Here is a 26,279-nt window from a genome sequence, read left to right on the forward strand (position 1 = left end):
GACATGATCCCCGTCAAGGTAGGAAGGCTTTCCTGGATCACTGCCTCCTGAGCCATCACTGTGGCGAGCCCGGCGAGCTGCAGGCCTGGCCGCCCTGTGGCGCCTGTACAGTCTGCAGTTGTCTGCCGTGGTGGTGGTGGGTACGAGACAGGCCGTGACCTTCCCCAAGCTGCTTGGCACCTCTGAGCCTCAGCTTCTACACCCCTGGAGGTCAGCGACAGAAGCCCCCTCACTTGAGAACAGTGCAGGGCTCCACAGGTAAGGTGGAGTGTCTGGGGAGAGGCTGAAAGCACACGAGGGAACCTTCCTGTGTATCTAGCACGGCGTCACTAAGCGATACACCCACTAAGCACACCCAGACCGAGGGGCTCTGCTGCCCTCAGACCGTGCCTGCCCCACCAGGCACGGAGCCGTCCCGCCCTGTCTGTCCACACCATGATGGCGTGGTGTAAGCAGAGGCCGCCTCGCAACTCCTCTGCCGGGCTTCTGCTCACGGTCCCGTGTGCGGTCCACTCGTGGGGACGGGTGGCGGGTCTCTCCCCGCTGCTCTACGACGACACGCACGCACACGCACGGGAGCATTAGGTACCCTCCCCTTTGCTGAGGGACTTGGACTACTTTCAGTTTGTCTGGTTCTGAAAAGTATTCTGCCTCTCGCGCTTGGGTTCTGTGGTGGCGGCACCATCAACAGTGGCAGTGCTGGGCACTCTGGGCTCAGGGCCTGAGGGCAAGGCTCAGAATCATCCCACACTTGTGCAAGCGCGCATGCGTGTTGTCCTGGAGCCGGGATCCAGTTTCTAATAGATCCTCAAAAGGTTCTAGGACCTCAAAAAGGCTAAGAAACCGGTCTTAGAAACGCCAGACCAAACTACGTTTCCTAAGCTCAGGCGACACAGGCAGGTCCCTATTTTGAAGTCACGGGCTCAGCTCCGGAGGTGACTGCAGGAGCTGACTCGGGAACCGCGGTGCTCGGGCTGAGGCCGCTGAGAGGATCCCACGGATGGCCCACTTTGAGTGCCAGGAGCAACCTCTGTGTGGCTGCCACCATGACCTTCTGTGTCTCCTTCCAGGCTGGGAACAACCCCTGGCAGCCTGTCAGCTGCAGAAGAACCGGAGGAGGTCTGGTGGCCAGCTCCAGCTCTCTCTTGCTTCCACAGCTGACGCAGGGCAGGGGACCAGAGGCTGGTGCCCCCACACTCTGGAGCCCCGTGGACTTCTCTCGGTGCTGAGGCTCCCATGCAGAGGCTGCAGGGAGCTGTGCTCCTCCACGTGTCACTGGGGGAGTCTGCTGCCTGGTGAGTGCTGGCTGAGGAGAGCCGCACTCGCCCCTGGCCCAGAGAGCCCTTTTGGGCCCCCCCTGGAGGCAGCAGACTTCTGCTCCCAGGTACCTGGAACCCCAGGGAGTGAGGGCGGGCCCAGGGGTGGGAGGGAACGGCACCTGAGGAGGGACGCCCAGAGGCCAGGACGCAGCCGGCCTGGCAGCGGTGGTGGACGTCCCAGCAGCAGTGTTTGTGGGTCATGAGACGCAACACTGGGCTGGGCTGCAGCCCCCCGGGAGCCCCAAAGCCGTGATACCCTCCCCAATGCACACAACGTGCACGCTCTGAACTACAGGAGGAGTCATGACTGAAGCGATCTGCCAGTGATTTTATAAACACGTATTTATTTAAAAAATACTACAGAGGAGAGATCTGGATTCAAAAAACACAGTCACATACAGAAACAAAATGTACTGGACCAAGAGAAAAAAAGGGGGGATACCATTGGCATTCCAGAGGGGCACAGTGAAAACTATTTACACGTCATTTATAAAAGAGCAAGTCTATAAAAGAGCGTAATACCAAAGTATAAATGCAAAATATAGTGGCGCATCCTGTAGGCGAGGGCTCGGCACCTCGTGGACGGGCAGCTGGGAGCTGGGCGTCGGGCTTTGTCTCAAGGCCGCTGGCGGTGTGTGCTGCCCTGGGGCCGACCGTGTGCGCGGCCGTCGGGGGCAAGGAGGTGCTGCGCTGTGAGAACCACACAGAAATGACCGGGAGGAGCCCGTCTCTACCAGAAAAAGAAAACACGAGTCTAGGTGATTAGTGTAAACGGGCCAGGGGAGGCACGGGGAGTGGGTGATCTCCGGGCCAGCACCTGCCCTAGGTCGAGGTCGGGAGACCGGGCGCCCGCCCTGTGAGTCGCAGTCTCCACACTCGGCTTGGCCCCCAGCTGGGGAGAACATGCCAAGGCTGCTCTCTGGGTACTTTTGGGGGTTTCCTGTGTCTGCAGTTTTCTTACCACTCCCTGATGGCCCCAAAGAAACATTGGGCCACATGTTGCTCACGGTGATTACATAGAAGACATTCGTGCAGTTCAAAGGTAGGCTCGGCCGGGGACGGCCTCCCGAGGAGCCCGTCCTCCCCATCCGGCGACAGCCTGGTGGCAGCTCTTCTGGGGGAGGCGGCTCTGCAAAGAGCAGAGCTTTGAAGCTTCAAGAACTCCAGAAAACCTAAGGCTCCTAGCACTGAGGGAAGAAGGGCCCTGCAAGAATCGACTCCATCTTAGCAGGTAAGAGTGGAGAAAGAGACTGGCCAGAAATCCAGGCCGTTAGGGGCCCCAGGGTGTGTGCGAGGAAGGGTGCCCCTGGCCACAGAGACCTGCCCAGGCCCAGCGCCAGGCCTGTTGCTCATCCGGCCAGCCAGGAACTGGATGCCTGCCACCCTCAGCCCCCACGCCTCCACCCAGGCTCCACGGTGCCCGTCACAAGAGAGCTGGAGCCGGGCACAGGGACACGGGGAGGAGACAGGCTCCCCACAGCTCGGTTCGCTTTAGCTCCCACTGCTAAGCACCAGGGCAGGCTGGGCTTAGCAGGCCGTGTTCCCTTGAGTCGATGGCCGCCCTTTCCACGAGGAGCTGGCGGGTGGTCCCGCCACCGGCTGGTAGCGCTACTGTGCCCACACCTCCCTGGAAGCTGTCACACAAGACCCTCAGTGTGGAGGTGCAAGGACATGGGCACGGAGCTCCCTGCACCGGGGAAGGGCTGGTGATACACAAGGCACAGCCAGAGGCGGCGGCTCTCCAGAGACACGGACAGGACGAGCCTCACCGCTGTCCCTGGCCCAAAACCCAGGTGGGGGCGAGCCTGGGGGTGCCGACTGCAGTCCCGGAGGGGAGCTCCCGGCACAGCAGGAGCGCAGAGGTGGTGCCGGGCACAACGCAGCTGGGAGGGCTGGTCTCCTCGGGGCTGGCTCCTGGCACAGACCCTCCGTCAGCATGCAGGCTCAGCGGTCCTTTGCCAGCCACCATCACGGGCTGCAGGCCGCTCCGGCGGTGTGAGCCCGGCTCTGCTACCTCCGCACAATGTCGCTGATCTCCTTCACGGAGCTGAGGAGCCTGCTGAAGTCCGGGGCAGCCGCCGGGCCGCTGGCTGCCGTGGCCGGGCAGACCTGCAGCTCCCGCAGGCTGCTCTCCAGCTTGTTGATGGCCTCCCGGAAGGCAAACTTGCTCCTCATCTGCTGGATGGAGTCCACGTAGCTCACGCAGAACGTGTAGAGGTTCTTGCCGGCCTCCAGCACGGCGCTGTGGCTGGCCATCTGCTCCGAGTTCCTGGAGATGGCGAGGCACAGGGCCTCGGTGCTGTCCAGGACCACGCCCTTGGTGATGGTGCCGCTGGCGATGCGCTCCGGGAGCTGGCGGGTCTTCCTAAGCGACACGCGGGTGGATATGAGGGGGACGAAGGCGGTGGGGGACGGCTGGTCCCCCGCCAGGGTGGACGATGCTGCCGGCAACGCGGAGGAGGCAGGGGCCGGGCTGGAGGGGATCCCCACAGGCTTGGCGGCAGACTGTGGCTTGGGCACCGAGGGGAGCAGTGGCTTCTTGAGGCCCTCTGCCGGCTGGCTGAGCTTGGTGGGGTCACTGTTCGCAGCATCTACAACCATACTGCTGGCCTTGGTCTTTGTGCTGGCGCCCGCCTCCCCGGCCGCTTCTTGGCTTGGGCTCTGCAAGGGCTTCCCAGCTTTCCCTGCTGAGGCAGGGGGCGGCGGGGGGGCGGGCTTGAGCCTGGACAGCCTCCCCTTGTCCCTGCCTGGTGACTCGGAGGGATGCTTGTGCCTTCTCACCCGGGTCTCCTCGGCAGGGCCCTTGCCAGGAACCCCGGGCACGCCAGCTCCGGCCCTGCTGGAGGGGGGTGCTGGCTCAGCTGCAGTGGGCCCTAAGGCACTGCCCTTCCCGGCCTCTTCCTTGTGGGGAAGGCTGGAGGGAGGAGCCATCAGGACCTGCCGGCGGAGGAACTTGGGTGTCAGGCTTGGGGGGCTGGAGCCAGGGCTGGGCCCGGTGGGGTCTCGGAAGACCTCATCGGCAGCAGTGGCGTCCTCACCCTTCTTCAGCAGCCGGGGCGGGGGCGTCACGGTACCCCGCACTGCCTGCTCGGCCCGGTTCTCGCTGGCCCGCTTCCGGGGCAAGGCTGGCTTCTCGCTCTTGTGCCCTCCAAACGTGGATGAGTCGAACTGCCTCCCGGTGGACGGCAGGTCCCGAGGCAGCGTGACGGAGCGCCATTCGGTGTCCCTGGCCCCATGGGGCACGCAGGAGGCGGAGCAGGAGCGCAGGAAGCGCTTGCTGGCCCCGCCCTCCTCCTCGCCCGCTGCTAACCGGCTGCTGGTGAGCGTGCTGGACTTTTTCCACAGGTGAGGAGAACGGAAGCCGGAGCTCCCCGGCTCCCGGAAGGCGCCATTGGGGACACCAGCTCCATTGCTGGGCTTTGGGGACTTGGCAGGCTCAGCTGTGTCTGTGGGGGTGGCAGCTGGCGGCCCGTTGCTGATCTCCCGGCCGTCCTCCTCGCCGGCCGCCCTGCGCTCTGGCTGGCCGTCCATCTCCCTGAAGGAACTGCTACGCTTGGGAGGGGTTGGGGCCATTTTCTTCTTTTTCTTGATCAAGGCGCTGAAAAGGTTGGTCTTTTTGTCTTTGGGGAGAAGGCGCTCATCTTCGTTTAGGCCTCCATCCGGGGGACCTCGCTCTTTCCGAGGGAGCAGTGGAGACACAGTGGGCTCATGGTCCAAGGGGTCTGAAACACAGGGGAGGGGTGGCTCGAGACCCAGGCTGGAGCGGTGGGCCTGAGCTGGGCGCCCACCCAAGCTGCCAAGGAGCCACGCCAATTCTCTCTGCTCCTCCTCGGCACGTCCTTACTTATCAAGTGAGGACAATAAAACCCGCAGTGCTGCTGGGAGAGCCTAAGTGAGTTAATGAACAGAGCCCTCGTCCAGCACCTCCGCCTCAGCGAGCTGGGCGTGGTGCGCATGCCCGTACTCCTGTAACCCCAGTGCTTGGAAGGCGGAGACAGGAGGGCTGCAGGTCTGAGACCAGCTTCAACCAGGGAGGCTCTCATCAAATTAGACCCTATTTCAAAATAGGGCTGAGGGTGTAGCTCAGAATGCCCCTGGGTTTAATCACCAGTACCACATATACACCAAAAACACCCACCACCAACACTACCTCTGTTGCTGTTATCATTACCAGATAAGACTCAAGACTGTCTCACTGAAGACAGGAAGGAGCCTGCCCAGGAGGAGGCCCTGGCCTCTCACCCAACATGGGCTTACTTTAAAGCCACTCTGTGGTCAAAGGGTCAGAGCTGTGGCGCTCAGACCGGCCAGAGGCAGAGGGATGAGGAGGGGCTGCACCACAAGCCCACGCATGGGAAGTGAGAAGGGATGGCCTTTGCACACATTAGAGCGGCACTCTTCGTGGAGGAACAGTAGCTCATGTGAAGTCTGTCCTTTTCTTCTCTTGTGACACTGGGATCAAACCCAGACTCTTTCATATCCCAGGCAAGTGCCCTCCCACCGAGTTAGAGCCCCAGGCACGGGACCTTTCTGGTGCTGCTCTGCTCGACCTGTGAGCCACAGAACCCGAGACCGCTGCGGGGCGGCGGCCATCTGTCAGCACCCCGCGCCTCAGAGCGATGTTAAGGGCACACTGTCCAGACCAGGTGGACGCCTGAACCTGGGAAGGCCACGGACCTCCTTACACTTTAATCCGTCAAAAGAAAGCGGAGAGCGCAATTCTAATGAATTACACACAGCTCTACTTCGGCGCAGAGCAGCAAACTGACACTCCTGGCTCACCGTGAGATTACGTATCAAAACGCCCCTCAGATGAATACTGACGGGCATAAACGAACATGAGTGCTTATCACTGGGTTTTTAATAAGCACAACACTACCATAGCGGCCTCCCCTCATCTCTACACTCAATGATCTGAAACCATGACAACCTACAGAGGGGCGAAGGGCCGAGGCCTCTGCACAGTCCACAGGCCCCATCTCCAGGGTGGTGAGCAAGGCGACCCAGCGGGCCGGGAAGAGAGGACTGTGGCTTGGACTTCCAATGTGACCCTTTTAAATGTGTCTTTTGGGTATACATGATGACATGTGCACTACTCCTACAGTATGTGTACATACACTTACATAGTGTCTCCAGGTTGAGCATTCTGCTTCTGTTTCCTAATACGAGCAGGTGGTGACACCAAGGCCCGTGGATTCCGCTGAGTGGACGTGCCCTCCCGAGTCTCTTCCCCTCCCCACGTACCAAGCTGCAGCCTGTCAGCACGGGGCACACCGCCGCGTCCGCCAGCAGCTCAAGCGGGGTGCCCAGCCCACCCTAAGCTCCTTGCGCTCGTCTACAGTAGAAGACAGACTGCTGGTTTGGAAGGCAGCTGCTGCCCGAGAGCAGAGCCTGGCCTGCAGGAAGCAGGAGAGAAAGGCCTGCTAATGTTTTCATCTTGGTGACGTCCCCAGGCCTCTCCTCGGCCAACCTCGTGGCCCTCAGATGCTGGCCGAGGGAAGAGCTTTAGAGAGACCCCCGGGCGGACACTAGCTCTGCTCTACGGGCGTCTCTGGATCCCACTCACTGCTGAGCTCCCTCGATCAGCGCCTCTGCAACCCGCTGCCTTTGCCTGGCTCGGTGCTTCCTATCGCCATGTCTGCCCTGAAATGTACCCACAGGCGCCGTGAGCAGAAGACGGAGAGGTGGCTTGCTACTCTGTGTCCTCTGACCGCCTCTGCCTGGCTAAGCTACTGGGGAAGTCACGGCTACGCGATGATTTCCAGGACAGGGGCAGTGCTATGGGAGAAGACAGCCTTCCTTCTTACAAAGCTGGACACCAGCCAAGGACCGGCTGGCCTTCTGTGTGGGGAGCGGCGGGGCGGGGCCGGACCTACCGCTCTCCCCCTGGCCCTTGGCGTGGGGCGTCTCGGCCACGTCGGCAGCTCTCCTGGAGGTCCTGGTCTTGGTGGGCAGCTCTGGGGCCTGCAGCAGGGCACTGGCAGCTCCTCGCGCACCTCGCTTCCCCAGCTCCTTTTCCACTTCTAAGAATCACACACACAACAAACCCAGCGGTCATGGGGCGGTGTCAGCTTAGAATGGGTTCTGTTTCTTTTTAAGATAACTGGGCATCCACGCACTTACAGAAAAGGGACAGAAATGCTAAAGCAATGGCACTCAGCACTGCTCAGATGAACTCCACAGCGCTGCAAAAGACAGCCCAGTGCCGACACCTGTGCCCTGCTCTGGGCTCAGACCACGTGCTGGCCTGTGGCCCTCTGCCAAGGACGAACTGAAGGCTCCGGGCTAGAACTGTACATGGCCGCCCCAATCCAACCTTTCAGTCCACTGGGTACCCTGGTACTTTACCATCTGAGATACTGGATTCCTGGAACATCGTTTCAAAAGCTTGGTGGATTTCCGCAAAGGAGGGCCGGTCAGAGGGATTCCACTGCCAACCTGGAGAGAGGAGACCCAGGTCAGACCATCCACGAGGCCTTACGAACAAGCGAGGGCTCGCAATCCCAAGGAACAGTCTGGAAAGACGCATTCTAAGCCTGCTAACATCTTATGTTGTCACAAGTTAGAAGGACGAGTGCCATTGTGTCCTACCAGACATTAAGGATTTGAAAAGACATTATAAACTGGCAGAAATATGGACTGCGAAATCCCAGCGAGACACCGACAGCAAAAACAGCATTCAGACATATTCTTCCAGCCTCACTCTGGCAGGTGTGGGGGATTGACAAGTCAAGAAGCGTGTTTCCCTCTCATGCCGACCTCCTGGTCATCAGAGTCCGAAATCCTCATCAGTAAAGGAACACTTCGAAACCGGGACTAAAGTGAGGGTTAAGGGGATCAGCGACCCCAGTGTTGGTGAGGGTGTCAAGTTCCCCCAGACACTTCTAATTGGACTATAAATTGCCACTAGCTTTTACGGCAGACGATTTGGTAAACTTCATCAAAGCTGAAAAAGCATAGCATACAGTGACACACGCCACTCTATGTCCACATGTCATCTGCAAATCGAGCACTGAAAGAAGCTGAGAAATAGGTTTCCAACCGTCCCAGCTGCTGCTTCTGCGGATGGGCACAGAGAGCAGCTGGCACCTGACCGTGGCACCCGACCCAGGACGGGGAGGCTCACATGCTCGCATGAGCTCGTAGACCTTCTCCGGGCAGCCTTCCGGGCGCTCCATGCGATAGTCCTTCTCCAGCAGCTCATACACCTGGGACAGGTCAATTCCCGGGTAAGGTGACATGCCATAGGTAGCGATTTCCCAAAGCAGTACTCCAAATGCTGAAAGAAAAGAGAAAGAGAGGGGCTGATCAAGGCTTGTAAGGTTTAACTACGCTGCACCGAAAACTGGCGACGGATACTTGTGCAGCAGCCCTGAGAAGTGGCGCCCTCAACTGCAGCCCTGGGAAATGGCGCCCTCAACAGCAGCCCTGGGAAGTGGTGCCCTCAAGAGCAGCCCTGGGAAGTGGCGCCCTCAACAGCAGCTCTGGCACCGAGATGGTAGCAGGTTCTCAGTCACAGTGGGACAGAGCGAGCGTGCAGTCGATTCCCACCACAGACCAACGGCCACGCTGCTGGGATCTGTGGCGGAGGTGCCAGGATGAAGTCTGATGCCCCACTCCACTCGGAGCTCTGTGACCAAACGGCTATGTGCAGCAAGCCACCAGTAGTTTCTGGGTGTACACAATTATCTCCAAGGCTCTGGGCTTCTGACTCTAAAAATTTCATTAAAATATTTCTTTATTTAATACTGGGGAATGAACACAGGGGCATTCTACCTCAGAGCTACATCCCAGCCCTATTTTATTTTTTATTTTGAAACAGGGTCTCACTAAGATGTGGAGGGTCTCACTAAGTGGCTGAGGCTGACTGCAAACCTACGATCCTCCTGTCTCGACCTCCCAGGAACTGGGATGACGAGCAAATGTCACCACAGCCCATAAAAATCATCTGAAAGCTGGCCATGGTGGCACATTCCTGTCATCCCAGTAATTGGAAGGCCGGGGCAGGAGGATTGTAGCCTCAGCAATTTAGCGAGACCTTGTTTCAAAATAAAATATAAAATCGGGTTAGGGGAGCCAGGTGTGGTGGCACACATTTTGTGATCCCAGTATCTGCGATGACCTAACATCTCACGTATGTATAGCTCAGAGGGAGAGTCCAACCTCCAGTCGCAGTCACACACACACATAAACAAACACACACCTGCTGAACGTTCTGAAATCCCAGATGATGGCCCTGAAATAGCATTTCTCGCAAATGCACCAGGACACCTTGGAGAGATCGGTGGTTCAGGTCTGGGCCAGGGGATGAACCTTGACTATCCTGTTATCCCAACAGCACAGGCATTATGGAAAACTACAGAGGCCCTGCCAAAGGACTAGCAGCTGCGTTCCCACTGGCCAGAGGGAAGCCAGGCTGAACTCCAACCCGAGGAATAACCACGGACCGAGACACATCGAAGCATACAAATCCAAGATTCACGGGGTCACAGAGGCAAACAATGAAAGCCCAGTTGGCCAGATGTGGCGGCCGTGCCTACAATCCCAGTGCTCGGGACACTGGACAGGAGGATCGCCGCAGGTTTGAGGCCAGCCTCAGCAACTTGACGAGACCCTGCTTCAAAATAAATGAAAATAAGCCGGGCGTGGTGGCGCACGCTTGTAATCCCAGTGCTTGGGAGGCTGAGACAGGAGGATCGCACAGGTTCAAAGCCAGTCTCAGTTTCTTAGTGAGGCTCTCAGCAACTTAGTGAGACCCTGTTTCCAAATAAAATATAAAATAGGTCTGGAACTATAGCCCAGAGAAAGAAAGCCTCTGGGTTCCACCCCCAGCTCCACAATAAATAAATAAATAAGTCAATAAATGAAAATAAATAAATAAATAAATAAATAAATAAATGGGCTGGGGTTGTGGCTCAGAGGTGGATGCCCTTGAGTTTAATTCCCAGTACTCAAAATGAAAAACAAAATACCCAACAAAAACCAAAAACACCTAATTAGTTATCACGAAAGGGCATTAAGAGACAAACCTGCTACTTAGAAAAGTGGTAAATAAAGGCAAATCAGGTAGCGTTTACCCTGCTTTCTACGTGATCTAGCCACCGAGCAACCACACAGGTGGGCGGCTCCTCCTTTGTAGAAGTATTCTGCTAATAAGTAAACAAGGGATGGCAGAGAACAGTCAGAAGGCAGACCTAGTTACCCAGTGGATCTAGACACTGCCGCACGCACGCACGCACGCACGCACCGCGCACCTGTCCACTGGAGAGCACCGTGTAAAGGAAGAAAGCACCAAGCGTCCCGCACTCCAGGGCCCACGCCACACGCTGGGAAGGCCGCGGCCTGGCAGGCCCGGGGCACAGCGGGACGCAGTGAGCAAAGCCCGCGCTCGGGGACTCTAAAGCACAGTAACAGCGTTTCTTCAATAGACAGAGAACAAGGGAGCTAGCGAGCTGGAGAGGGGCCTACAGGTGAAGAGACTTAAGGGACAGATCTCGTCACGCAGTGTGTGGACCGCGTTTGGATCTCAGTTCAGACCGTAAAAAAAGTTATGATTTTTATGATTCAACTGAGAATTTGAACACTGGATATTTGACAATATTCAGGAATTACTGCCGAGTTTGGAAGTGGCATTGTAGTTATGCTAATAAAAGTCATCCGTAAGAGACTCATCCTGAAATATTTATGTGTAAAATAATATGTTTTCTGGAATGTGCTTCACATATGTACGGGTCAAGGGAGCGGGCAGGTGCAGAGGGCACAGAAGCGCCACCAGGTGACGATTAAAGCCGGGTGATGGGCAGGTGGGGTTCGGTACGTGGCTGTCTTCTTTGATATATCTTTAGAATGTCATAATTCAAGTTCTTTAGAAAATAAAAATAAGCCGGGCATGGTGGCCACGCTTGTAATTCTTGTACTTGGGAGGCTGAGACAGAAGAATCCTAAATTCGTGGCCAACCTCAACTACTTAGTGAGGCCCTCTGCAACTTAGTGAGACCCTATTTAAAAATAAAAATAGGGCTAGGGGGAGTAGCTCAGAGGTAAAATAACCCTGGGTTCAATCCCCAGTTCCGTCAAAAAATTTAAAAATCAAAAAAAAAAAAAAAAAAAAAGAAGAGCTGGGTGTGGTGGCGCACAGTACTTAGGAGGCTGAGATAGTAGTAGGGCCACAGGTTTGTGCCCAGTTTCAGCAACTTACCGAGACTCTGTTTTAAAATAAAAAAATAAAAAGGCCTATAGCTTGGAGGTAGAATGCCCCTGGGCTCCATCCCCAGTACCAAATAAATGAATAAAAATAAACAACTGTCATAGGACACTTCAGAGAGAAGTACTCTTCTTAATGCTCAAAGCAAACTAAACCAAGCTCCCTGTCCAGAGGACCATTCTGGGTGCCTACAGGATCACACCGCAGCCCCAGCAAATCTAAGCAGCAAACTTAAAATGAAGAAGACGTAAGGATGGTACGTTAAAGTAGGTTACTCTGGATTTGTTGTTGTTGTTGTTGCGGTATTGACATTTGAACTCAGGAGCATTCTACCTCCAAGGTATACCCCAGCCCTATTTTTTATTCTTTATTTTGAAACAAGGTCTCACTAAGTTGCGGAGGCCTCACTAAGGAGCTGAGGTTGGTGGCAAACCTGCCATCCTCCTGTCTCAGCCTCCCAAGTACTGGGATTACAAGCATGGCCACCACGTCAGGCCTCTGGATTACTTACAAAAAAAAAGTTCACTTTTACTTCTTTTTGGAAAGAAAACTGGAGAAAAAAAAATTTAAATGAGGAAAAAAGAAGTAAGAAAGAATTACGTGATGAAGAAAAAGAAATAAAGAAAGCTGGGTGTAGGGGTGCACACTTGTAATCTTAGCACTTGGGAGGCTGAGACAGGAGGATCACAGGCTCTCAGCAACCTAGTGAGACTCTGTTTCTAAATTAGAGATAAACCCATCTGGGGACGTGGCGTGGAGGCAGAATGCCTCTGGCTCAATTCTCAGTATCACACACAAAAAAAGAAAGGAAGGAAGAGCACGAAACGGCGAGCGCGGCTTACCCCACACGTCGGACTTGATGGAGAACTTGTTGTAGGCCAGGCTCTCGGGGGCCGTCCACTTGATGGGGAACTTGGCTCCCGCGTGCGCAGTGTAGGTGTCCCCCGTCATCAGCCTGCTGAGGCCAAAGTCAGCCACCTTCACCAAGTGGTTCTCCCCTACCAGGCAGTTGCGGGCGGCAAGATCTCTGAGAAAGGAAGTTCCGCCGTGAGCGTGCAGCCCGCCTCCCGGCTTCCCAGCCCGCCACGGTTGCGGAAGGGTGGAGCACCGACCCCAGCGAAACCCAGCCCGGTGCCCTGGAAGCTCTACACCTGCCAGGGAGCAGCGCTGCCCCCTCAGCCACAGCCTGAGCGCCCCACCGCAGGGCAGGCGGGTGGGCAGGGGCGGAGCTGATCACTGCGGGACTCAGTTACCTCATCCTTCAAATGAGGGTGAGTGGTAAGGAATCGATATCTAAAGCGCTCCCGTGGTGTCTGAGCCTATGGAGATCACTACGCTGTGCCAGGCATGGGACCTGAGCACGAGGATGCGTGTGGCGTGAATCCCGGCTTCTCCTGCCCAGACCTGACAGGACAAAACCTAAGCAAGCCTGTGGCATCTTCACCCAGGCTCTCTTCCCACGTCCTCTCTCTCCAGCGCTTACCCACACATACTCAAAACAGCCTCCTGCATGACCCGCCCCCACTGGCCTCCCAGCCCTCCCAGGGAGGCAGGCATCGTATCTTTGGTTCATGGCTGTTAACCATGAAATCACAAGCAAACTGGGCTGGAGGAACGAGAGGAGGCAGCTCGGGGCGATGGCTGCATGAGATAGCTGTTCACCAGCAATGCGAGAGAAATTAAATACAGAAGAGCTGTGCCTAATAGGATTTCAGTAAAGCGTTTAAAGTTAGCCTGAATGGCGAGGGGACAGACCTCGCCGAGCGAGGCAAGCCAGAAGTCAGGAAATCTCAATTTGCAGCTTCGGAGGGCTCGCTTTGCTGAGTGACAGGAGCATCCGGATGGGCTCGCGTGGAGCAGGGCAAATCCGTCTTACGCGGAGCTGCCAGCATTTCACGCGCGCTACTCTTAGCCCTCGCTCTGAAATCTCATGTAGAGGTTTCCTACTTGAGTTAATTGGGCAGGAAAGGTCACAACACGGCATGGAAAACAGCTTGCAGAAAGGCCGCGGCGGGGCCGTCACTCTGTCCTGCGCAGCCCTTGCTTGCTAGGAAGCCGCTTCCAGCACCCAAGCATGCGAGGCCAGTAGCGGCGGCGTGCCTGGACGCCCAAGCACTCCTGCTTTCACAGAACGAGGCTTAATTTGGGCCTGGCAATTGTGGAAACATCTCTGAACCAGACGACGGCAAGTGAAGTGACAATGAAATCATAATAAGGCGAGGGAGGAACGGCCTGAGACCAGGACCCGCACCCTGCTGTCGCCATGAATGCGAAGGCCGGGCCGCCGCCCGCAGCCGCCGCCCGCAGCGCTGAGAGCAGCCTGGGTGAACAATGGCACCGTGGGGCTGTTACAAGGCAGGGAGCCTGAGTGAGCTCTGCTTAAAGTTCCACTTGTCCGAAAGGGTCAGTGAGAAGCCCTCGCTCTGGGATTAGCCACTCCCTGGTCCAGGGTCCGGGCCTGGCTGAATTTAGTTCTGCACGACGCTGCCGCAGCTGCCAGGAGCTGTCCACGCGTCACCGCGGCCCGTCGGCTGGGCGCCTGCACGGCCTCCCGCCAGCCTGCGCGGCTCCGCGGCTCGCCGGGCGCCCGCCTACCTGTGAATGAAGTTTTTCTTCTCCAGGTACTCCATGGCCGAGGAGATCTGAGTGGCCATGTACAGCAGCACCACCGCGGTCACCTCCTGCCGGTTACACTCCCGCAGGTAGTCCAGCAGGTTCCCGTAGGTCATGAACTCCGTGATGATGTAGAACGGGGGCTCCCGGGTGCAGACCCCTGCCAACAGGACACGGAGGCTCAGCACAGCGCCCCGCCACCTGAGCAGGCTGGAGGGGCCCGCTCCCCAAACAATGGCTTCCGAAGCAGACTCGCCTCTACCCCGGCCGGCTTTCAACATGGCTGCAAGCACTTACAGCCCGAGCCGATCCTGGGGGAGGGACAGCCCGGCTCCTTCCCTTCCCGCAGCCCCATGAGCTGGCGTTTACACAGGCGGGATGCGCTGAATTCAGAAGCCAAGGCCAGGCTCCGCCTCGAGCGACACAAGCCACTGCCAGGTATCCACAAATGGTCCTGTCTGGTGGTCGTGCCTCCGTACCGGGCGTCAGCGAGGAAGCTCTTGGAAACACCCAAGCTTCAGAAGGCAGTTTGAGGTTTGCATTGACAGCTTTCAGGTATCCCTTTACGGTGCAAAGGTTTTCTCTCGTTCTGCGCAGGCGCATGCACACACATGCGCACACAGGACGCGCCTCTTTGGCCAACAGCTGGTGCCGGTGAGTGCAGACACCAGACTAGGGCCCAGGAGTGAGCCTTTCGGGCTGTGGCAGCGCCTGCCGCCCGAGGCGTGGCCCTCTCTTCTGAGCTCCACACTTACCCAGGAGCTGCACCAGATTAGGGTGTTTGATCTCTTTCATGACAGCAGCTTCTTTCAGGAACTCTTCTACCTCCATGGTGTCCTCCTACAGGAGAACAAAACAAAACAGTGGTAAATTATCTCAGCAAGTAAGTGCTGAAGTGGAAGGCACAACCAGAACTGTGTACAAACTGGAGCGTGGCGCCCACTTGGCCTGAGCCTCCCTGTACCACCATGCCGCGTGCAGGCCCCATGCCAGGTGGTTCCCACCCGATGGCCCAAAGACCGCTAGTCAGCACCTCACCACTGACCACGTACTTGATGAAACACCTGAGGCTCGGCCTCGGCCACAGCCACAAGGCAGAGACACCACGCAGCAGAGACTGCATCGCCAGAGGAGGCGGCTTCCCACACGGCACACAGGATGCCGCGCTGCTTGGGCAGGCTGTGCCCAAGGGAGGCGGTACCCGCTGCTGGGTCGACCACCCCGGTTTTTTGTGGGGTTTTTTTGCGGGTCTGGGGATGGAACCCAGGGCACTCGACCTTGAAGCTACACCCCATTTTTTATTCTTTATTTTGAAACAGGGTCTCATTGAGTTGCAGAGGGCCTCACTAGGTAGCTGAGGCTGTCTGCGAACCGCGATCCTCTGGTCTCAGCCTCCTGAATGCTGGGATTATGAGTGTGCGCCACCACGCCTGGCTCCCCAGTGGTAAAAGAACTCTCACCACAGCTCCCTAGCAAGACATTCCTATGTCCCCTGGGCCACCTGGTACGAGCCCACAGTATCTAGGTGCCAAGGGAGAGAGAAGGGGGAAGGCAAATATACGGTGCAGATGTGACATCTTTCCCCGCTGCCTCGTGTACTCCAGTGTGGGTCTCAAGTGTTGCAGCCCTGGTGAAAGGCCTGCCGCAGAGCCTATGCCATGGCCCGCACTGGTCAGCCTCTGTGACTTAGGCCGCTGAGTCCTGAACTGACCACCACAACCAGAAGCCGGTGGCGGTGGATGACAGGCTGGCCAGCTTAGAGGACCTCTGGAGGCGGGGGCAGGGCCCTGCCATGTTTCCCAAGGGAACAGGAGCCTGTCTGGAGAGCGGGGCTGTGCGGCACATGGAGCGAACATCTTAGAATTAGCTTCCCTTAGGGGAGAGCTTCACCCAGCGTCACAGCAAACACAGAAGCTGCGCTGCTCCTGCCTCTTCAGGAAGCGGGAGCCGAGGGCCCTTCCTGGACGCCTGGCCGGGCGCAGGCTCCCAGAGGACGAGGCAGCCTTTCCTCGGAGCCGTCCTGCTCCGGTCAGCCGTGTTTACAAGCGGAGCATGGCCAACGAGGATGTGTGTCGGCCCATTATCACTTAGCTCTGGGCTCTGGGAGATGAAACGCAGAAACAATCTACTGCTGTTCAAAAATGGCGAGCTGCTCTTCATGTCAATAAACATCACTGGTAGTCACCGTGTCAAGCCGTCTGGGGAGAACTCATCCCTGACGCCGCCGGCTGGCTACGCAATCCTGCCTGTGGGCCCCGGCTCCCTCCCCGCCCCGCAGACCCTGCGGCTCTGTGGTGGGTGCTCTCACCAGGTGACACTCGTGCCAAAGCTGAGAACCCGGGGACGGGCTCACACCAGGACGGGGCTGCCAGAGCCCTCCGCAGCCAACTCGAAAAGCAACAGCGCTTTCTAGACACGGAGTGTTTCTTTTTAAAAGCACCACAGAGTGCACCATGCACAGATCATTTCAGAAGTATCATTTGCTTTTACAGCCGCTGACCTTTTTCCATAAGACCCAGGTATAAAGACGTTGAGAGGCACGAACACGCAGAGCACCCAACGCTTCCCAAGGCACCCTTCCTCCTGTCTGTCTATCTTACACACACATACTCTCATTCTCCCTCTCTCTCTCTCTCCATGCACAAAAAGAATTCTGGGTTTTTTCCTTTCAGAAAAATCAGTGTGATTTTGTCTCCCTCTGCTGGAATCAGACCTAGTTCAATTTATCTCTCAAACCAACCCAGCTTTGTAGCTGCGTTAACTGTAAATATCCCAACACTGCCCCGTGATGCTTCCTTCTTTTTCTTTAAAAATTTCCCATCATCCTTTTGAAGAGAATTTTCCCACAGAGTAAAACAAATCTAGCTTTGACGAGCTGGAGTGGAGCCTCATCCCCCAGGCCCCCCGACTATGGAGGGGAAGGCTCAACTGCCCTCTTGGCAAGGGCTGGCTGTTGGGAGCCATTAAGGCCTTCCCCTGACAATCAGCTGACTCAGCTGACTGTCCTTCGCCCGAGTCAACGAGGTTTGGGGTTAGGGAAAGAGGTCTGAGAGAGGGTCAGGTGGTGATGGCACGAGGGTACTGACAGGCCTATCTGTAATGTGTGTTTTGTATTGGTCTGTATTGTATTCTGGTGGTGGTAGCACAAGAATGCTGATTGACCTGTAACTGTGTATAAACACCTCTAGAAAAACAAAGTCGGCGTCGGCGCAATAGAGATGAGATTGACCCAGAAGCTGCGTTGGCCAGGAGTGTCTGCGCGATAGAGAATACTGACCCAGGTGTAGTCGTTGACCCGTAGGAAATACTGACCCATGAACAGGGGTCGACCGGTAGAGATAGTAGGCTGGCGGCTGCCCCACGTTAGGGTTAAACACTCTTCATCCTCACGCCTCACTTCAGAACCCCAACTCTTGCCGGCTGGCTCCGGCAGCTGGCGGCGTGGCGAGGTGCAGCTGGGCATCTGGGGTGGTACCGCAGACAGTGCAGGATAGCTTGGCAGGTAGACCACCCCGGCCCTGCCGCTCTGTGACCCTGCAACTTACCCTCTCTGAACTTATTTTCTTACCTACAAAATGAAGGCAGATGTCCATCTATCTCATGTACAGAGTGCTTGGGGCCTAGAACGTGGTCAGCACTCAACCGGGGGTGAGCTCACTTCTAAAGTCACCGAGAGAGTTGACCGCTAATCCTAAGAAGACTGACCGGCACTGTCTGTGTGAGAGCGGCCTTGTCCTCCCGCACACGGACCCTCCCGGACCCGGGACGGCGAAGCCCAGCTCACGGCTTCCTTCTGCTTTCCCGTGCCTCGCCCGCAAGCGCCCGTATTCTACAGCACAGGAAAGGGCAACGTTTCTGAAACTGGCTCGGCTCTCAGGCTCCCGCTCAGCCAGGACGCTGGCCCTGGCCGGCCCCTTCTCATGACGGCGTGGTTCACACGCTCCCGCTCAGCCAGGACGCTGGCCCTGGCCGGCCCCTTCTCATGACGGCGTGCTTCACACGCTCCCGCTCAGCCAGGACGCTGGCCCTGGCCGGCCCCTTCTCATGACGGCGTGGTTCACACGCCTGCTTCTGGTCTGACCAAATGCTTGGTACGTGAGGCTGCACGCGCGTGAAGTGCCACCCTCAGCCGTCACAGGCAGCAGGAGCGATGGGCTAGGGTGGGCAGGGCTTCAGAGTGCGAGTGGGAGGGGTCCCGCAACCAGACACAAAGCTCAAGCGGACAGCCCACGAGAAACCACCTCGCCGTGGAACCCGGGGACTCTGGTCCCCAAACAGCAGGACGGCACGGAGCTCCGAGGCCAGGGAGCCGGAGGGAGGGACGCCGCTGGGCAAGGGCGAGTGGGCCCGGCAAAGTGGGCTCAGGCTGCGTGCTCCCTCCTCTAACCAGGGGGCGGCTGCTCCTGCTGCGGGGCTTCCTTCCTTTTCTGCTTTCGTCTGGAATTCTCCAGTAAAACCAATTTCCTGGGAGAAAAATAAGCCAAGACCCAAATCCAGGGCGTTGGGAGAGTGAATGGGCACACTCTCGCACCGCAGTGGAGTGCCCCGCAGTGCCAGTTCTTCAGAAAGCGCCTCTTAGCAGTACAAGAAAAACTGTAAATACACACGCAGCAGAGAAGCCCCGAGTCGTGGGCAGGAGGGCGCCGGCGCAGATGAGCTGCCTGTGCCAGACGTGTCGCCGCTGCCTCACGACGACTGCCAGTCGGCTCATGACGCCATAGTAGTCTTTCCCAAATCCTTTTACTTATGGAACTGCATCGTAGAAAACAGACTGACTTGCAAACCAGCTTTTAGAACACAGCTCACTTAAAGACTGGAGCTTGAGCCGGCCTGGCGGCGCACACTTGTCATCCCCGCGCTTGGGAGGCCGAGACGGGAAGACTGCATAGGTCTGAAGCCAGCCTCCACTACTCAGTGAGGCCCTGTCTCCAAATAAATTATAAAATAGGACTGGGAGTATAGCCTGGGGGTAGAAAGCCCCTGGGTTCCACCCCCCAGTACCACAAAAAAATAAAAATAAATAAAAATAAAAACAGGCTTGGAGCTGGGCACAGTGGCACATGCTTATAATCCCAGTACTTGGGAGGCTGAGACAGGAGGATTGCAGGTTCACAGCCAGCCTTAGCTACTTATGGAGGCCCTCCCCAACTTAGATCACTTCAAAATAAAGTAAAAAAAAATAATAACAAGACAGGGAGTGTAACTCAAACGCAGAACACCCCTGGGTCCAATCCCAGGGCCACACACATAACACGGGGTTTCCTGTAGTCAACAGCTGATTCTCTTAGGCACATCCTGCTCTATCGCAGGAAGGGACCACAAAGCTATAGCAAGGCCTAGTTGTGGAGTTCCTTCAACAGCAAGGGCCCCTGCGCTGTGCTTCCAGCGTCCGGCCCCTAGGGGTCAGCCGCGCGCCCTCCTCTGGGTGGGCCTCAGTTCAGTGCGGGTGCAGCAGGGCTGTGCCCTCTGCTGGCTAAGGAGGGCACAGCAACACAGACAGAGCACCTGGGAGGCAGAGGTGCTGGAGGTGGCTGCTGAGGGGGAAGCAGGAGCCGGCTGCGAGAGCCGCTCCAGACCGGAAGAGAGCTGGGTCTGGGCTCTGGGCCGCACAGGAGGCGACTCCTGGAGCCACGGCTGAGGTTTGTATATATGCTTTTCATGGTGTCTGAGCAATAAAAGCTTGAGTTACCCCTAAAAAAAAAAGAGGCGTTGGCTTCCGTCTCCTCAGCCTTAAAATGGGGATTATTAGCATTTTGGCGCTCTTCTCTTAAGGATGTAGGGATGAGATGTCTAAGTACTACACACTGAGAACTCGGCCGGCCACACAGAGGAGCGCAAGGGTGTCGCCATCACTGGAACTTAAACCCAACACTCCCAACTTACAGAGCAGAGGTGAATATTCCGAAACCCTAATCTTCCTTGATGAGCCAGCACCAGCCTGCAGAGGTGTCTTCACATAGGGCCAGCTGGAGGCTGGCTAGCTTACGCAGCAGTGGCACCCACCACGCCGAGTTAACAGCCCCCGGAGTCAGCACACCCCAGGGGAGGAGGGTGGGCGTCAGATGGGCCCAGGGGTCAGCAGCAGCCTCAGTGCAACCAGGGGGCACTGAATAAAAATAAGGGGTGGTGTTAGTACCCAGGGGTGGCCGAGTCATCGTTTCTGAAAAGGGACGTAAGCTGCTACGTGAGGCCCACACACAGGGACCCGGCCTGCCCCGAGGAGGCCCTGCTGGGGACGACTCCCAGGCCTCCTGCAGCTGGAGCCTGCCCTTCTGAGCACCAGCGGGGCCGCAAGTCAGCAGTGCCACTAGGGGGCAGTAGAGGGCGCCAGCTGCATCTCTAGTCCACTGGAGGGAGTGGCTCCCGCCAGCAACAGGAGCCCAGGCGGCTTTGCTACTCAGGAATCCCTTCCAGTATCCAGAAAACAATGCCCCGACACTATTTACCAAGGTAGGTTTCTCCAGACTTCAAGCTGTGCAAACTCTCCCTCTCCCCTAAGTTTTCAAAGAAGCCTTCACTATTGCAGTCTGGGGGAGACAATGGCTGTTGTGTTCCTGCTGTTCTTTGATGGGAGGATTCAGAGCTTCACACGTGTAGATAGTAGTTGGCTACAAGACTCGTTGTGTAGGTATAAAGATCTGTATCTCAACACCAGAGGGGCCTGACATCTGCGAGGCAGGTGGAATCATGCTCATCTGGGCACCCAGGCCCTCAGGCCTCCAGGGTGAAACCCAGCTCCCAGCAGGGCCCTGGGCCACGCTGCAAGCACTCCTCCTGAAGTGCCTTCTCCGTGACCTGGACTGGAGCCTGAGGTGAAGAACTCTGCTGCATTTTCCAATCCCAGGGCCAACCCAGGGTCTGAGAGACAGACGCGAGCAACCCCATAAATATTTATCACATTAAAAAGTCCTATGTGTGTGCATGGTGGCACATGCCCGTAATCCCAGGGCTTGGGAGGCTGAGACAGGAAGATCACAGATTCAAGTTCAGCCTCAGCAACTTTATGAGACTCTATTTCAAAATAAAAAACAAGAAGGCCTGGTGATATAGCTTGAAGTAGACTGTCCCTGGGTTCAATCCCCAGCACAAAAGACAAAACAAAAAAAGTCCTATCTGGAAAACATCCAGGAAGCTGGGCGTGGTGGTGCACACTTGTAGTGCCAGTACTTGGGAGGCTGAGACAGGAGAATCGCAGGTTCACGGCCAGCCTCACCAACTTAGTGAGACTGTGATCAATCTAGTGAGACCTTGTTTTAAAATAAAAGAATAAAACAGGGCCGGGCGTGGTGACGCACATTCGTAATGCCAGCATTCAGGAGGCTGAGACTGGAGGATCGCAATTTGTGGACAGCCTCAGCTACTTAGCAAGGCCCTTCACAATCCAGTGAAACCCTGCTTTAAAAATAAAAAGACTGAGCCGGGCGTGGTGGCGCACGCTTGTAACCCCTGCGCTTGGGAGGCGGAGGCAGGAGGATCGCATAGGTTTGAAACCAGCCTTGTCTGGCTTAAGAGACCCTGTTTCCAAATAAAAAATATAAAAAATAGGTCTGGGAGTATAGCCCGGAAGTAAAAGAGTTTCCAGGAACCCCAGTACCACCAAAAAATAAATAAATAAAAAACAAAAAGACCAAAAACTAGGGCTGGGAGTGTAGCTTGGAGGTACAATGTTCCTGGGTTCCATCCCCAGTACCATTAAAAAAACAAAAAGAATAAAATAGGGCTGGGGGTGTAGATCAGAGGTAGATGCCCCCGGGTTCCATCTCAGTAACTCTCTCACACACACACACACACCCTCCCTCTGACACAAATGCTGGTCTTACCCCGAGGGCTGGCATAAGGGATGCACTGACTGTGGCACCAGGAAGCCGCCCGGTTTCTAGAACTGAAGGCTGCGGGGTTGACTCTAGAGCAGCCCCTTCACCAGCCCAAATCCTACGCCGTTTTCCTGGGCGTTCGAGGGAGGTGGGAAGGTCCCCAGTGTCTGGCCCCTGCAGTCCCAGCGCACGCGCCTGCCTGACTCTCGAGACGCACACACACTGGGTCTGTTTTTCCCGTGGTGGCGGTGTCAGTTCTTTTTCTTTTCCAGCAGCTAGAGGGCCCAGCCAGACCTCTGTGCACAGGCTGATGTTATCGGGGGTTCAACTACAAGTGGCTGCAAGGCCGGCCGACACTAGGGGGCGCTCTTGCGCTGGGAAAAAGCTCTGACACAAGGCAGAGGGTTCACAGTGAATCCTCCTGCTGCCCTGAGAAAACTAAACTGTCTGCAAATACAAACACAGCTCATTAGTGGGGAGGGTGGGGGTCACAGCAGAACGGGGCCGCATCCCAGAAGGGCAGGCTTCCTCAGCCCAGCACAGCCAGCGGGGTGCTTGCTACACCGAGGCCCACAGGAGCCTGCCGGGCAGGGGAGCTGCAGGACCTGCAGGACCCGTGCTCTGCCTCTCAACTCTGCCCCCACCCCCAAGCCCAACACGGCTGCTCCGCTCAGAGCTCAGAGAGCTGTTTTTCTCCCAACGCCCAACAGGAAGGGTCGCGGGCCACACCTTGGACAGAAGCCCCCAGCTTTAAAGGCATCAAGCCACAGGACGAGAACCCTTCTCCAGCGGCTCCTCTTTCCTGTCAGCTTTCGCCACTCGGGCGGCAGAGGATGCGACCCCACAAGGAAGCACAGGGCGCGACCAGAGCCCTGGTCCTCGGCAGGGGCACCCACCCACCTTCAGGGTCTTCACGGCCACGGTCAGGCTGTACTTCTTCCACACGCCCTCGTACACCTCGCCGTACTGGCCCCCGCCCAGCTTGTGCTTCATGGTGATGTCCGTGCGCTCCATCTCCCACTTGTCGTAGTTGGGGGACACGCCATACACGGTGGGCTTGTTGCGCTTGGGGGCTGGGTAGTGGAGCGTGGTGATGAGCCCGTCGGCCACAGTGGAGTGGTGATGGACCAGCTCGGCCAGGGTGTTGAAGCGGCTCTCGGAGGAGACGTAGAGCTGGGGAGACAGAACAGCCTTCACTAGGCTAGTGCGTGCGGTGAGCCGGGGGCCGCTAGGTGGCTGAGCGCTGAGTACGCGCCCTCTGCGGGCCGCGAGGCACCTGCTGATCGGCAAGGCACAGTCAAAGCCCCGTGCGCCCGCTGGCCCCTCTGCCTGCGTCCTCTGCCCCAAGGCTGCTCCACAGGCCGCGCTGCTCTCCTGGGCCGGCCCTGCACTTGGGACTGCGCTTCCCACCGCCTAACAACTCTCTGCTTAATGACTGCTGGCTGTCTCTGCCTCACTGAACGTAAGCGCCACGAGAGCAGGCCCTCAGCTGTCTCTTAGCTTGTCCTGTAGGCCCCGAGGCTAAGAACAAGAAATAAGCACAGGCTGGGCGTGGTGGCGCACACTTGTAATACCAGCATTCAGGAGGTGGAGACAGGAGGGGTCCCGGTTTGTAGACAGCCTCAGCTACTTAGCAAGGCTCTGCAACTCAGTGAGACCCTGTCTCAAAACTATAAAGACTAAAAACATAGGACCCGGGGTGTAGCTCAGAGGTAGAATGCCTCTGGGTTCCATCCCCAGTACTGCAAAAAATAAATAAATAAAATTAAAAAATAATAAATAAATAAATGGCCATTGGTTAATGAAAATGTGCTGGTTGGAGAAGAAAATAGTTTAATTTGTAATTATATATGGAAAACCTAGAATGAAACGTAAGACTAGAAGACAACATGTCCTAAATAAAACGCCTGCCTCCTTCGCACTGCACCGCCTCGCCGCTCACCAGGCTGGGTGAAAGGTGTTGGGAAGGGCAGCCCATCACTGCCCTCGGGAGCCGCGGTGCCGGCCTGGGCAGGACTGACTGGCGCGAGGGAGGGGAGCACTGCGAGGTGCCAGCCGCAGCCTCCCCGCCTCTCTCTTGCTCCCCTCAGGGCCGTAGGGAGGGAGTGCTTCCTTCTCAGAAACACTGCTGTGCTAAATCCACCACGGATAACAGCCGCCTGGCTTGCTGAAGGTGGGAAAGGCGCGCAGACTCACAACTAGGCAGTCAGAAGACGGGCCCAAACTGCACACGTGGGGGGAGGATGCATTCTGGGGACAGTGGGGAAGAGGGTTGAACTTTGGCTACAGGTGCAAATCTTATTGCTTAAAAAGAGAAGGGAAGGAGCGAGCGTGGTGGCGCACGCTTGTAATCCCCATGCTTGGGAGGCAGAGACAGGAAGATCGCGCAGGTTCGAAGCCAGCACAGGGCTTAAGAGACCCTGATCCAAATAAAAATAAAAATATAAAACAGGTCTGGGAGTGTAACCCAGAGGTAGAAGGGTTTCTAGGAACCCCAGTACCACAGAGAGAGACAGAGAGAGAGAGAGAGAGAGAGAGAGAGAGAGAGAGAGAGAGAGAGAGAGGAACGCACATGGCAGGGACAGGCCCTGGCTGCAGTGCATGTGAGGCGCCATGGCTGGTCCTGCAAGTCTCCCAAGGTCCAGCCATGTGCCAAAGGCCCAGTCTACAGGGCGTGACACTGCAAGGTGGGACCTGGTGGGAGGGCCTTGGGCCTGGGGGTGGGGGATCAGAAGGGAACAGGGAGCTTTCCTGACCCCCTGTGCTTTTGTTCGCAGTACTGGGGGTTGAACTCGGCCTCATGCATGCTGGGCAACTGCTCTACCACTGAGCTACGTCCCCAGTCCTCCCAGAGATTTTATTTTCAGTACTGGAGATGGAACCTAGGGGCATTATATCTCCAAGCTACATCCCCAGCCCTAATTTCTAGTCTCTTTATTTTGAAGCAGGGTCTCACTGAGTTGTGAAGGGCCTCACTAAGGAGCTGAGGCTGTCTGCAAACCATGACCCTCCAGTCTCCACCTCCCGAATGCTGGGATTACAAGCGTGCGCCCGGCCTCCTTGAGTTCTTGAGAGTTGGTTATAAAAGAAGATAGTCTGGTCCATCCTTGTCTCTCTGCCTCCTGGTTTGAGATGCTTGGTTCCCACACCCCCCACACCAGAGCCTGTGTGTGACTATTTGGACTTTGCAGCTTCCAAAACTGAGAGCCTAATAAACCTCTTTTCTTTATGGAGTTAGTAGCCTCAGGTATTTTGTTATGGTAATAAAGAGCTACTGACACAACCTTCTGTAGGTTCACAATGTTAGATAATGAAAACATTTTTTCCCTTTCTTTGCACTGAGGCTTTTATTTTTTATTTTATTTCATTTTTGTACTGGGGATTGAACCCAGAGCACTCTACATCCAAGTCACAGGCCTAGCCCTTCTTATTTTGAAAAGGAGTGAATGTTGCCAAGTTGCTCAGGCCGACCTCGAACCTGTGACCCCCTAACTCAGCCTCCCAAGTACTGGGTTTACTGGTATCACGCCATGCCTGACTTAGTTAAAACATTTTTGAATTGGGTGAGGTGGTGCACACCTGTAACCCAGCTATTCAGAGTGGACAGGGCGGAGCAGGAGCCATCGAGGCTGGCCACTAGCTCAGAGACCACAACACTCTCCTTGGCTAGTCAGGGGCCGGAGCCAGAGTGCCATTCACAAAGAAAACTGCGCAGGACAAGGGGCGGTCCCCAGCTCCGGTCCCCTGAGGAGCCCGTCAGCTGTCTGTGACTGCGGGATGCAAATGTTCCAACCCTTCTTCTCCCAGGTAACTCAGATAACAGTGCAGAGGGTGAGAAGCCACTCCAGCAGACGACTCGGGGGCTGAACATCCTCCCACCGTGGACACCCGGCTCAGTGGAGGCTCGCCGGGCTCCCGGGAGCGAGCGCACTGCCTGCAGCACCGGGGCCTGAAGGAGCCCGACCAGAGGCTCAGTGCCTCGGATCGCACAGACGCTGCTGGCTCACCCAGGCCTGCGGACGCGGCTCTCCGCCAGGCGCCTTCTCTCACAGGCTGCTCTGTTAAGAGTTCAGTTGCAGGAGGCTTCATTGAATGGAGAAACTTTGAGCCTTTCAATCGTTAACTTTACCGAGCCCGTGACTGCGTTCATCTATCAACCTACAACCTACATGCGGATACTCGTTAACTGTTAAGTCCACCCTCCGCCAAATGCCCTGCGTACTCACGGCACGGCCGGGTCCCCAGGCCTCACTAAGGCCCCACTGCCGGCTCCTTCTGACCAGTTCTAGTTCTGAGCAGCGCCTCGCTGGGGGCTGGGGGCTCGCCAGG

At 56.6% G+C, this 26,279-nt stretch overlaps 1 protein-coding gene across 2 annotated transcripts in view; it reads right to left on the bottom strand.

Annotated features, from left to right (window-relative positions):
* Positions 1 to 3,329: 3,329 nt before the first annotated feature.
* ABL1 (ABL proto-oncogene 1, non-receptor tyrosine kinase) overlaps positions 3,330 to 26,279 on the bottom strand; it is a gene marked incomplete at both ends in the record, with an annotated part of 138,008 nt that continues 115,058 nt past the window's right edge. For both annotated transcript variants that reach the window (XM_080708624.1, XM_080708625.1), the window contains 8 exons: positions 3,330 to 5,041; positions 7,196 to 7,342; positions 7,668 to 7,757; positions 8,446 to 8,598; positions 12,366 to 12,550; positions 14,119 to 14,296; positions 14,892 to 14,976; positions 22,851 to 23,123. In XM_080708624.1, the coding sequence (XP_080564750.1) occupies positions 3,330 to 5,041; positions 7,196 to 7,342; positions 7,668 to 7,757; positions 8,446 to 8,598; positions 12,366 to 12,550; positions 14,119 to 14,296; positions 14,892 to 14,976; positions 22,851 to 23,123 (2,823 nt within the window). The remainder of the gene's footprint in view (positions 5,042 to 7,195; positions 7,343 to 7,667; positions 7,758 to 8,445; positions 8,599 to 12,365; positions 12,551 to 14,118; positions 14,297 to 14,891; positions 14,977 to 22,850; positions 23,124 to 26,279) is intronic.

Source organism: Muscardinus avellanarius, assembly GCF_963383645.1.
Source record: "Muscardinus avellanarius genome assembly, chromosome: 13".
Classification (NCBI taxonomy): domain Eukaryota; kingdom Metazoa; phylum Chordata; class Mammalia; order Rodentia; family Gliridae; genus Muscardinus; species Muscardinus avellanarius.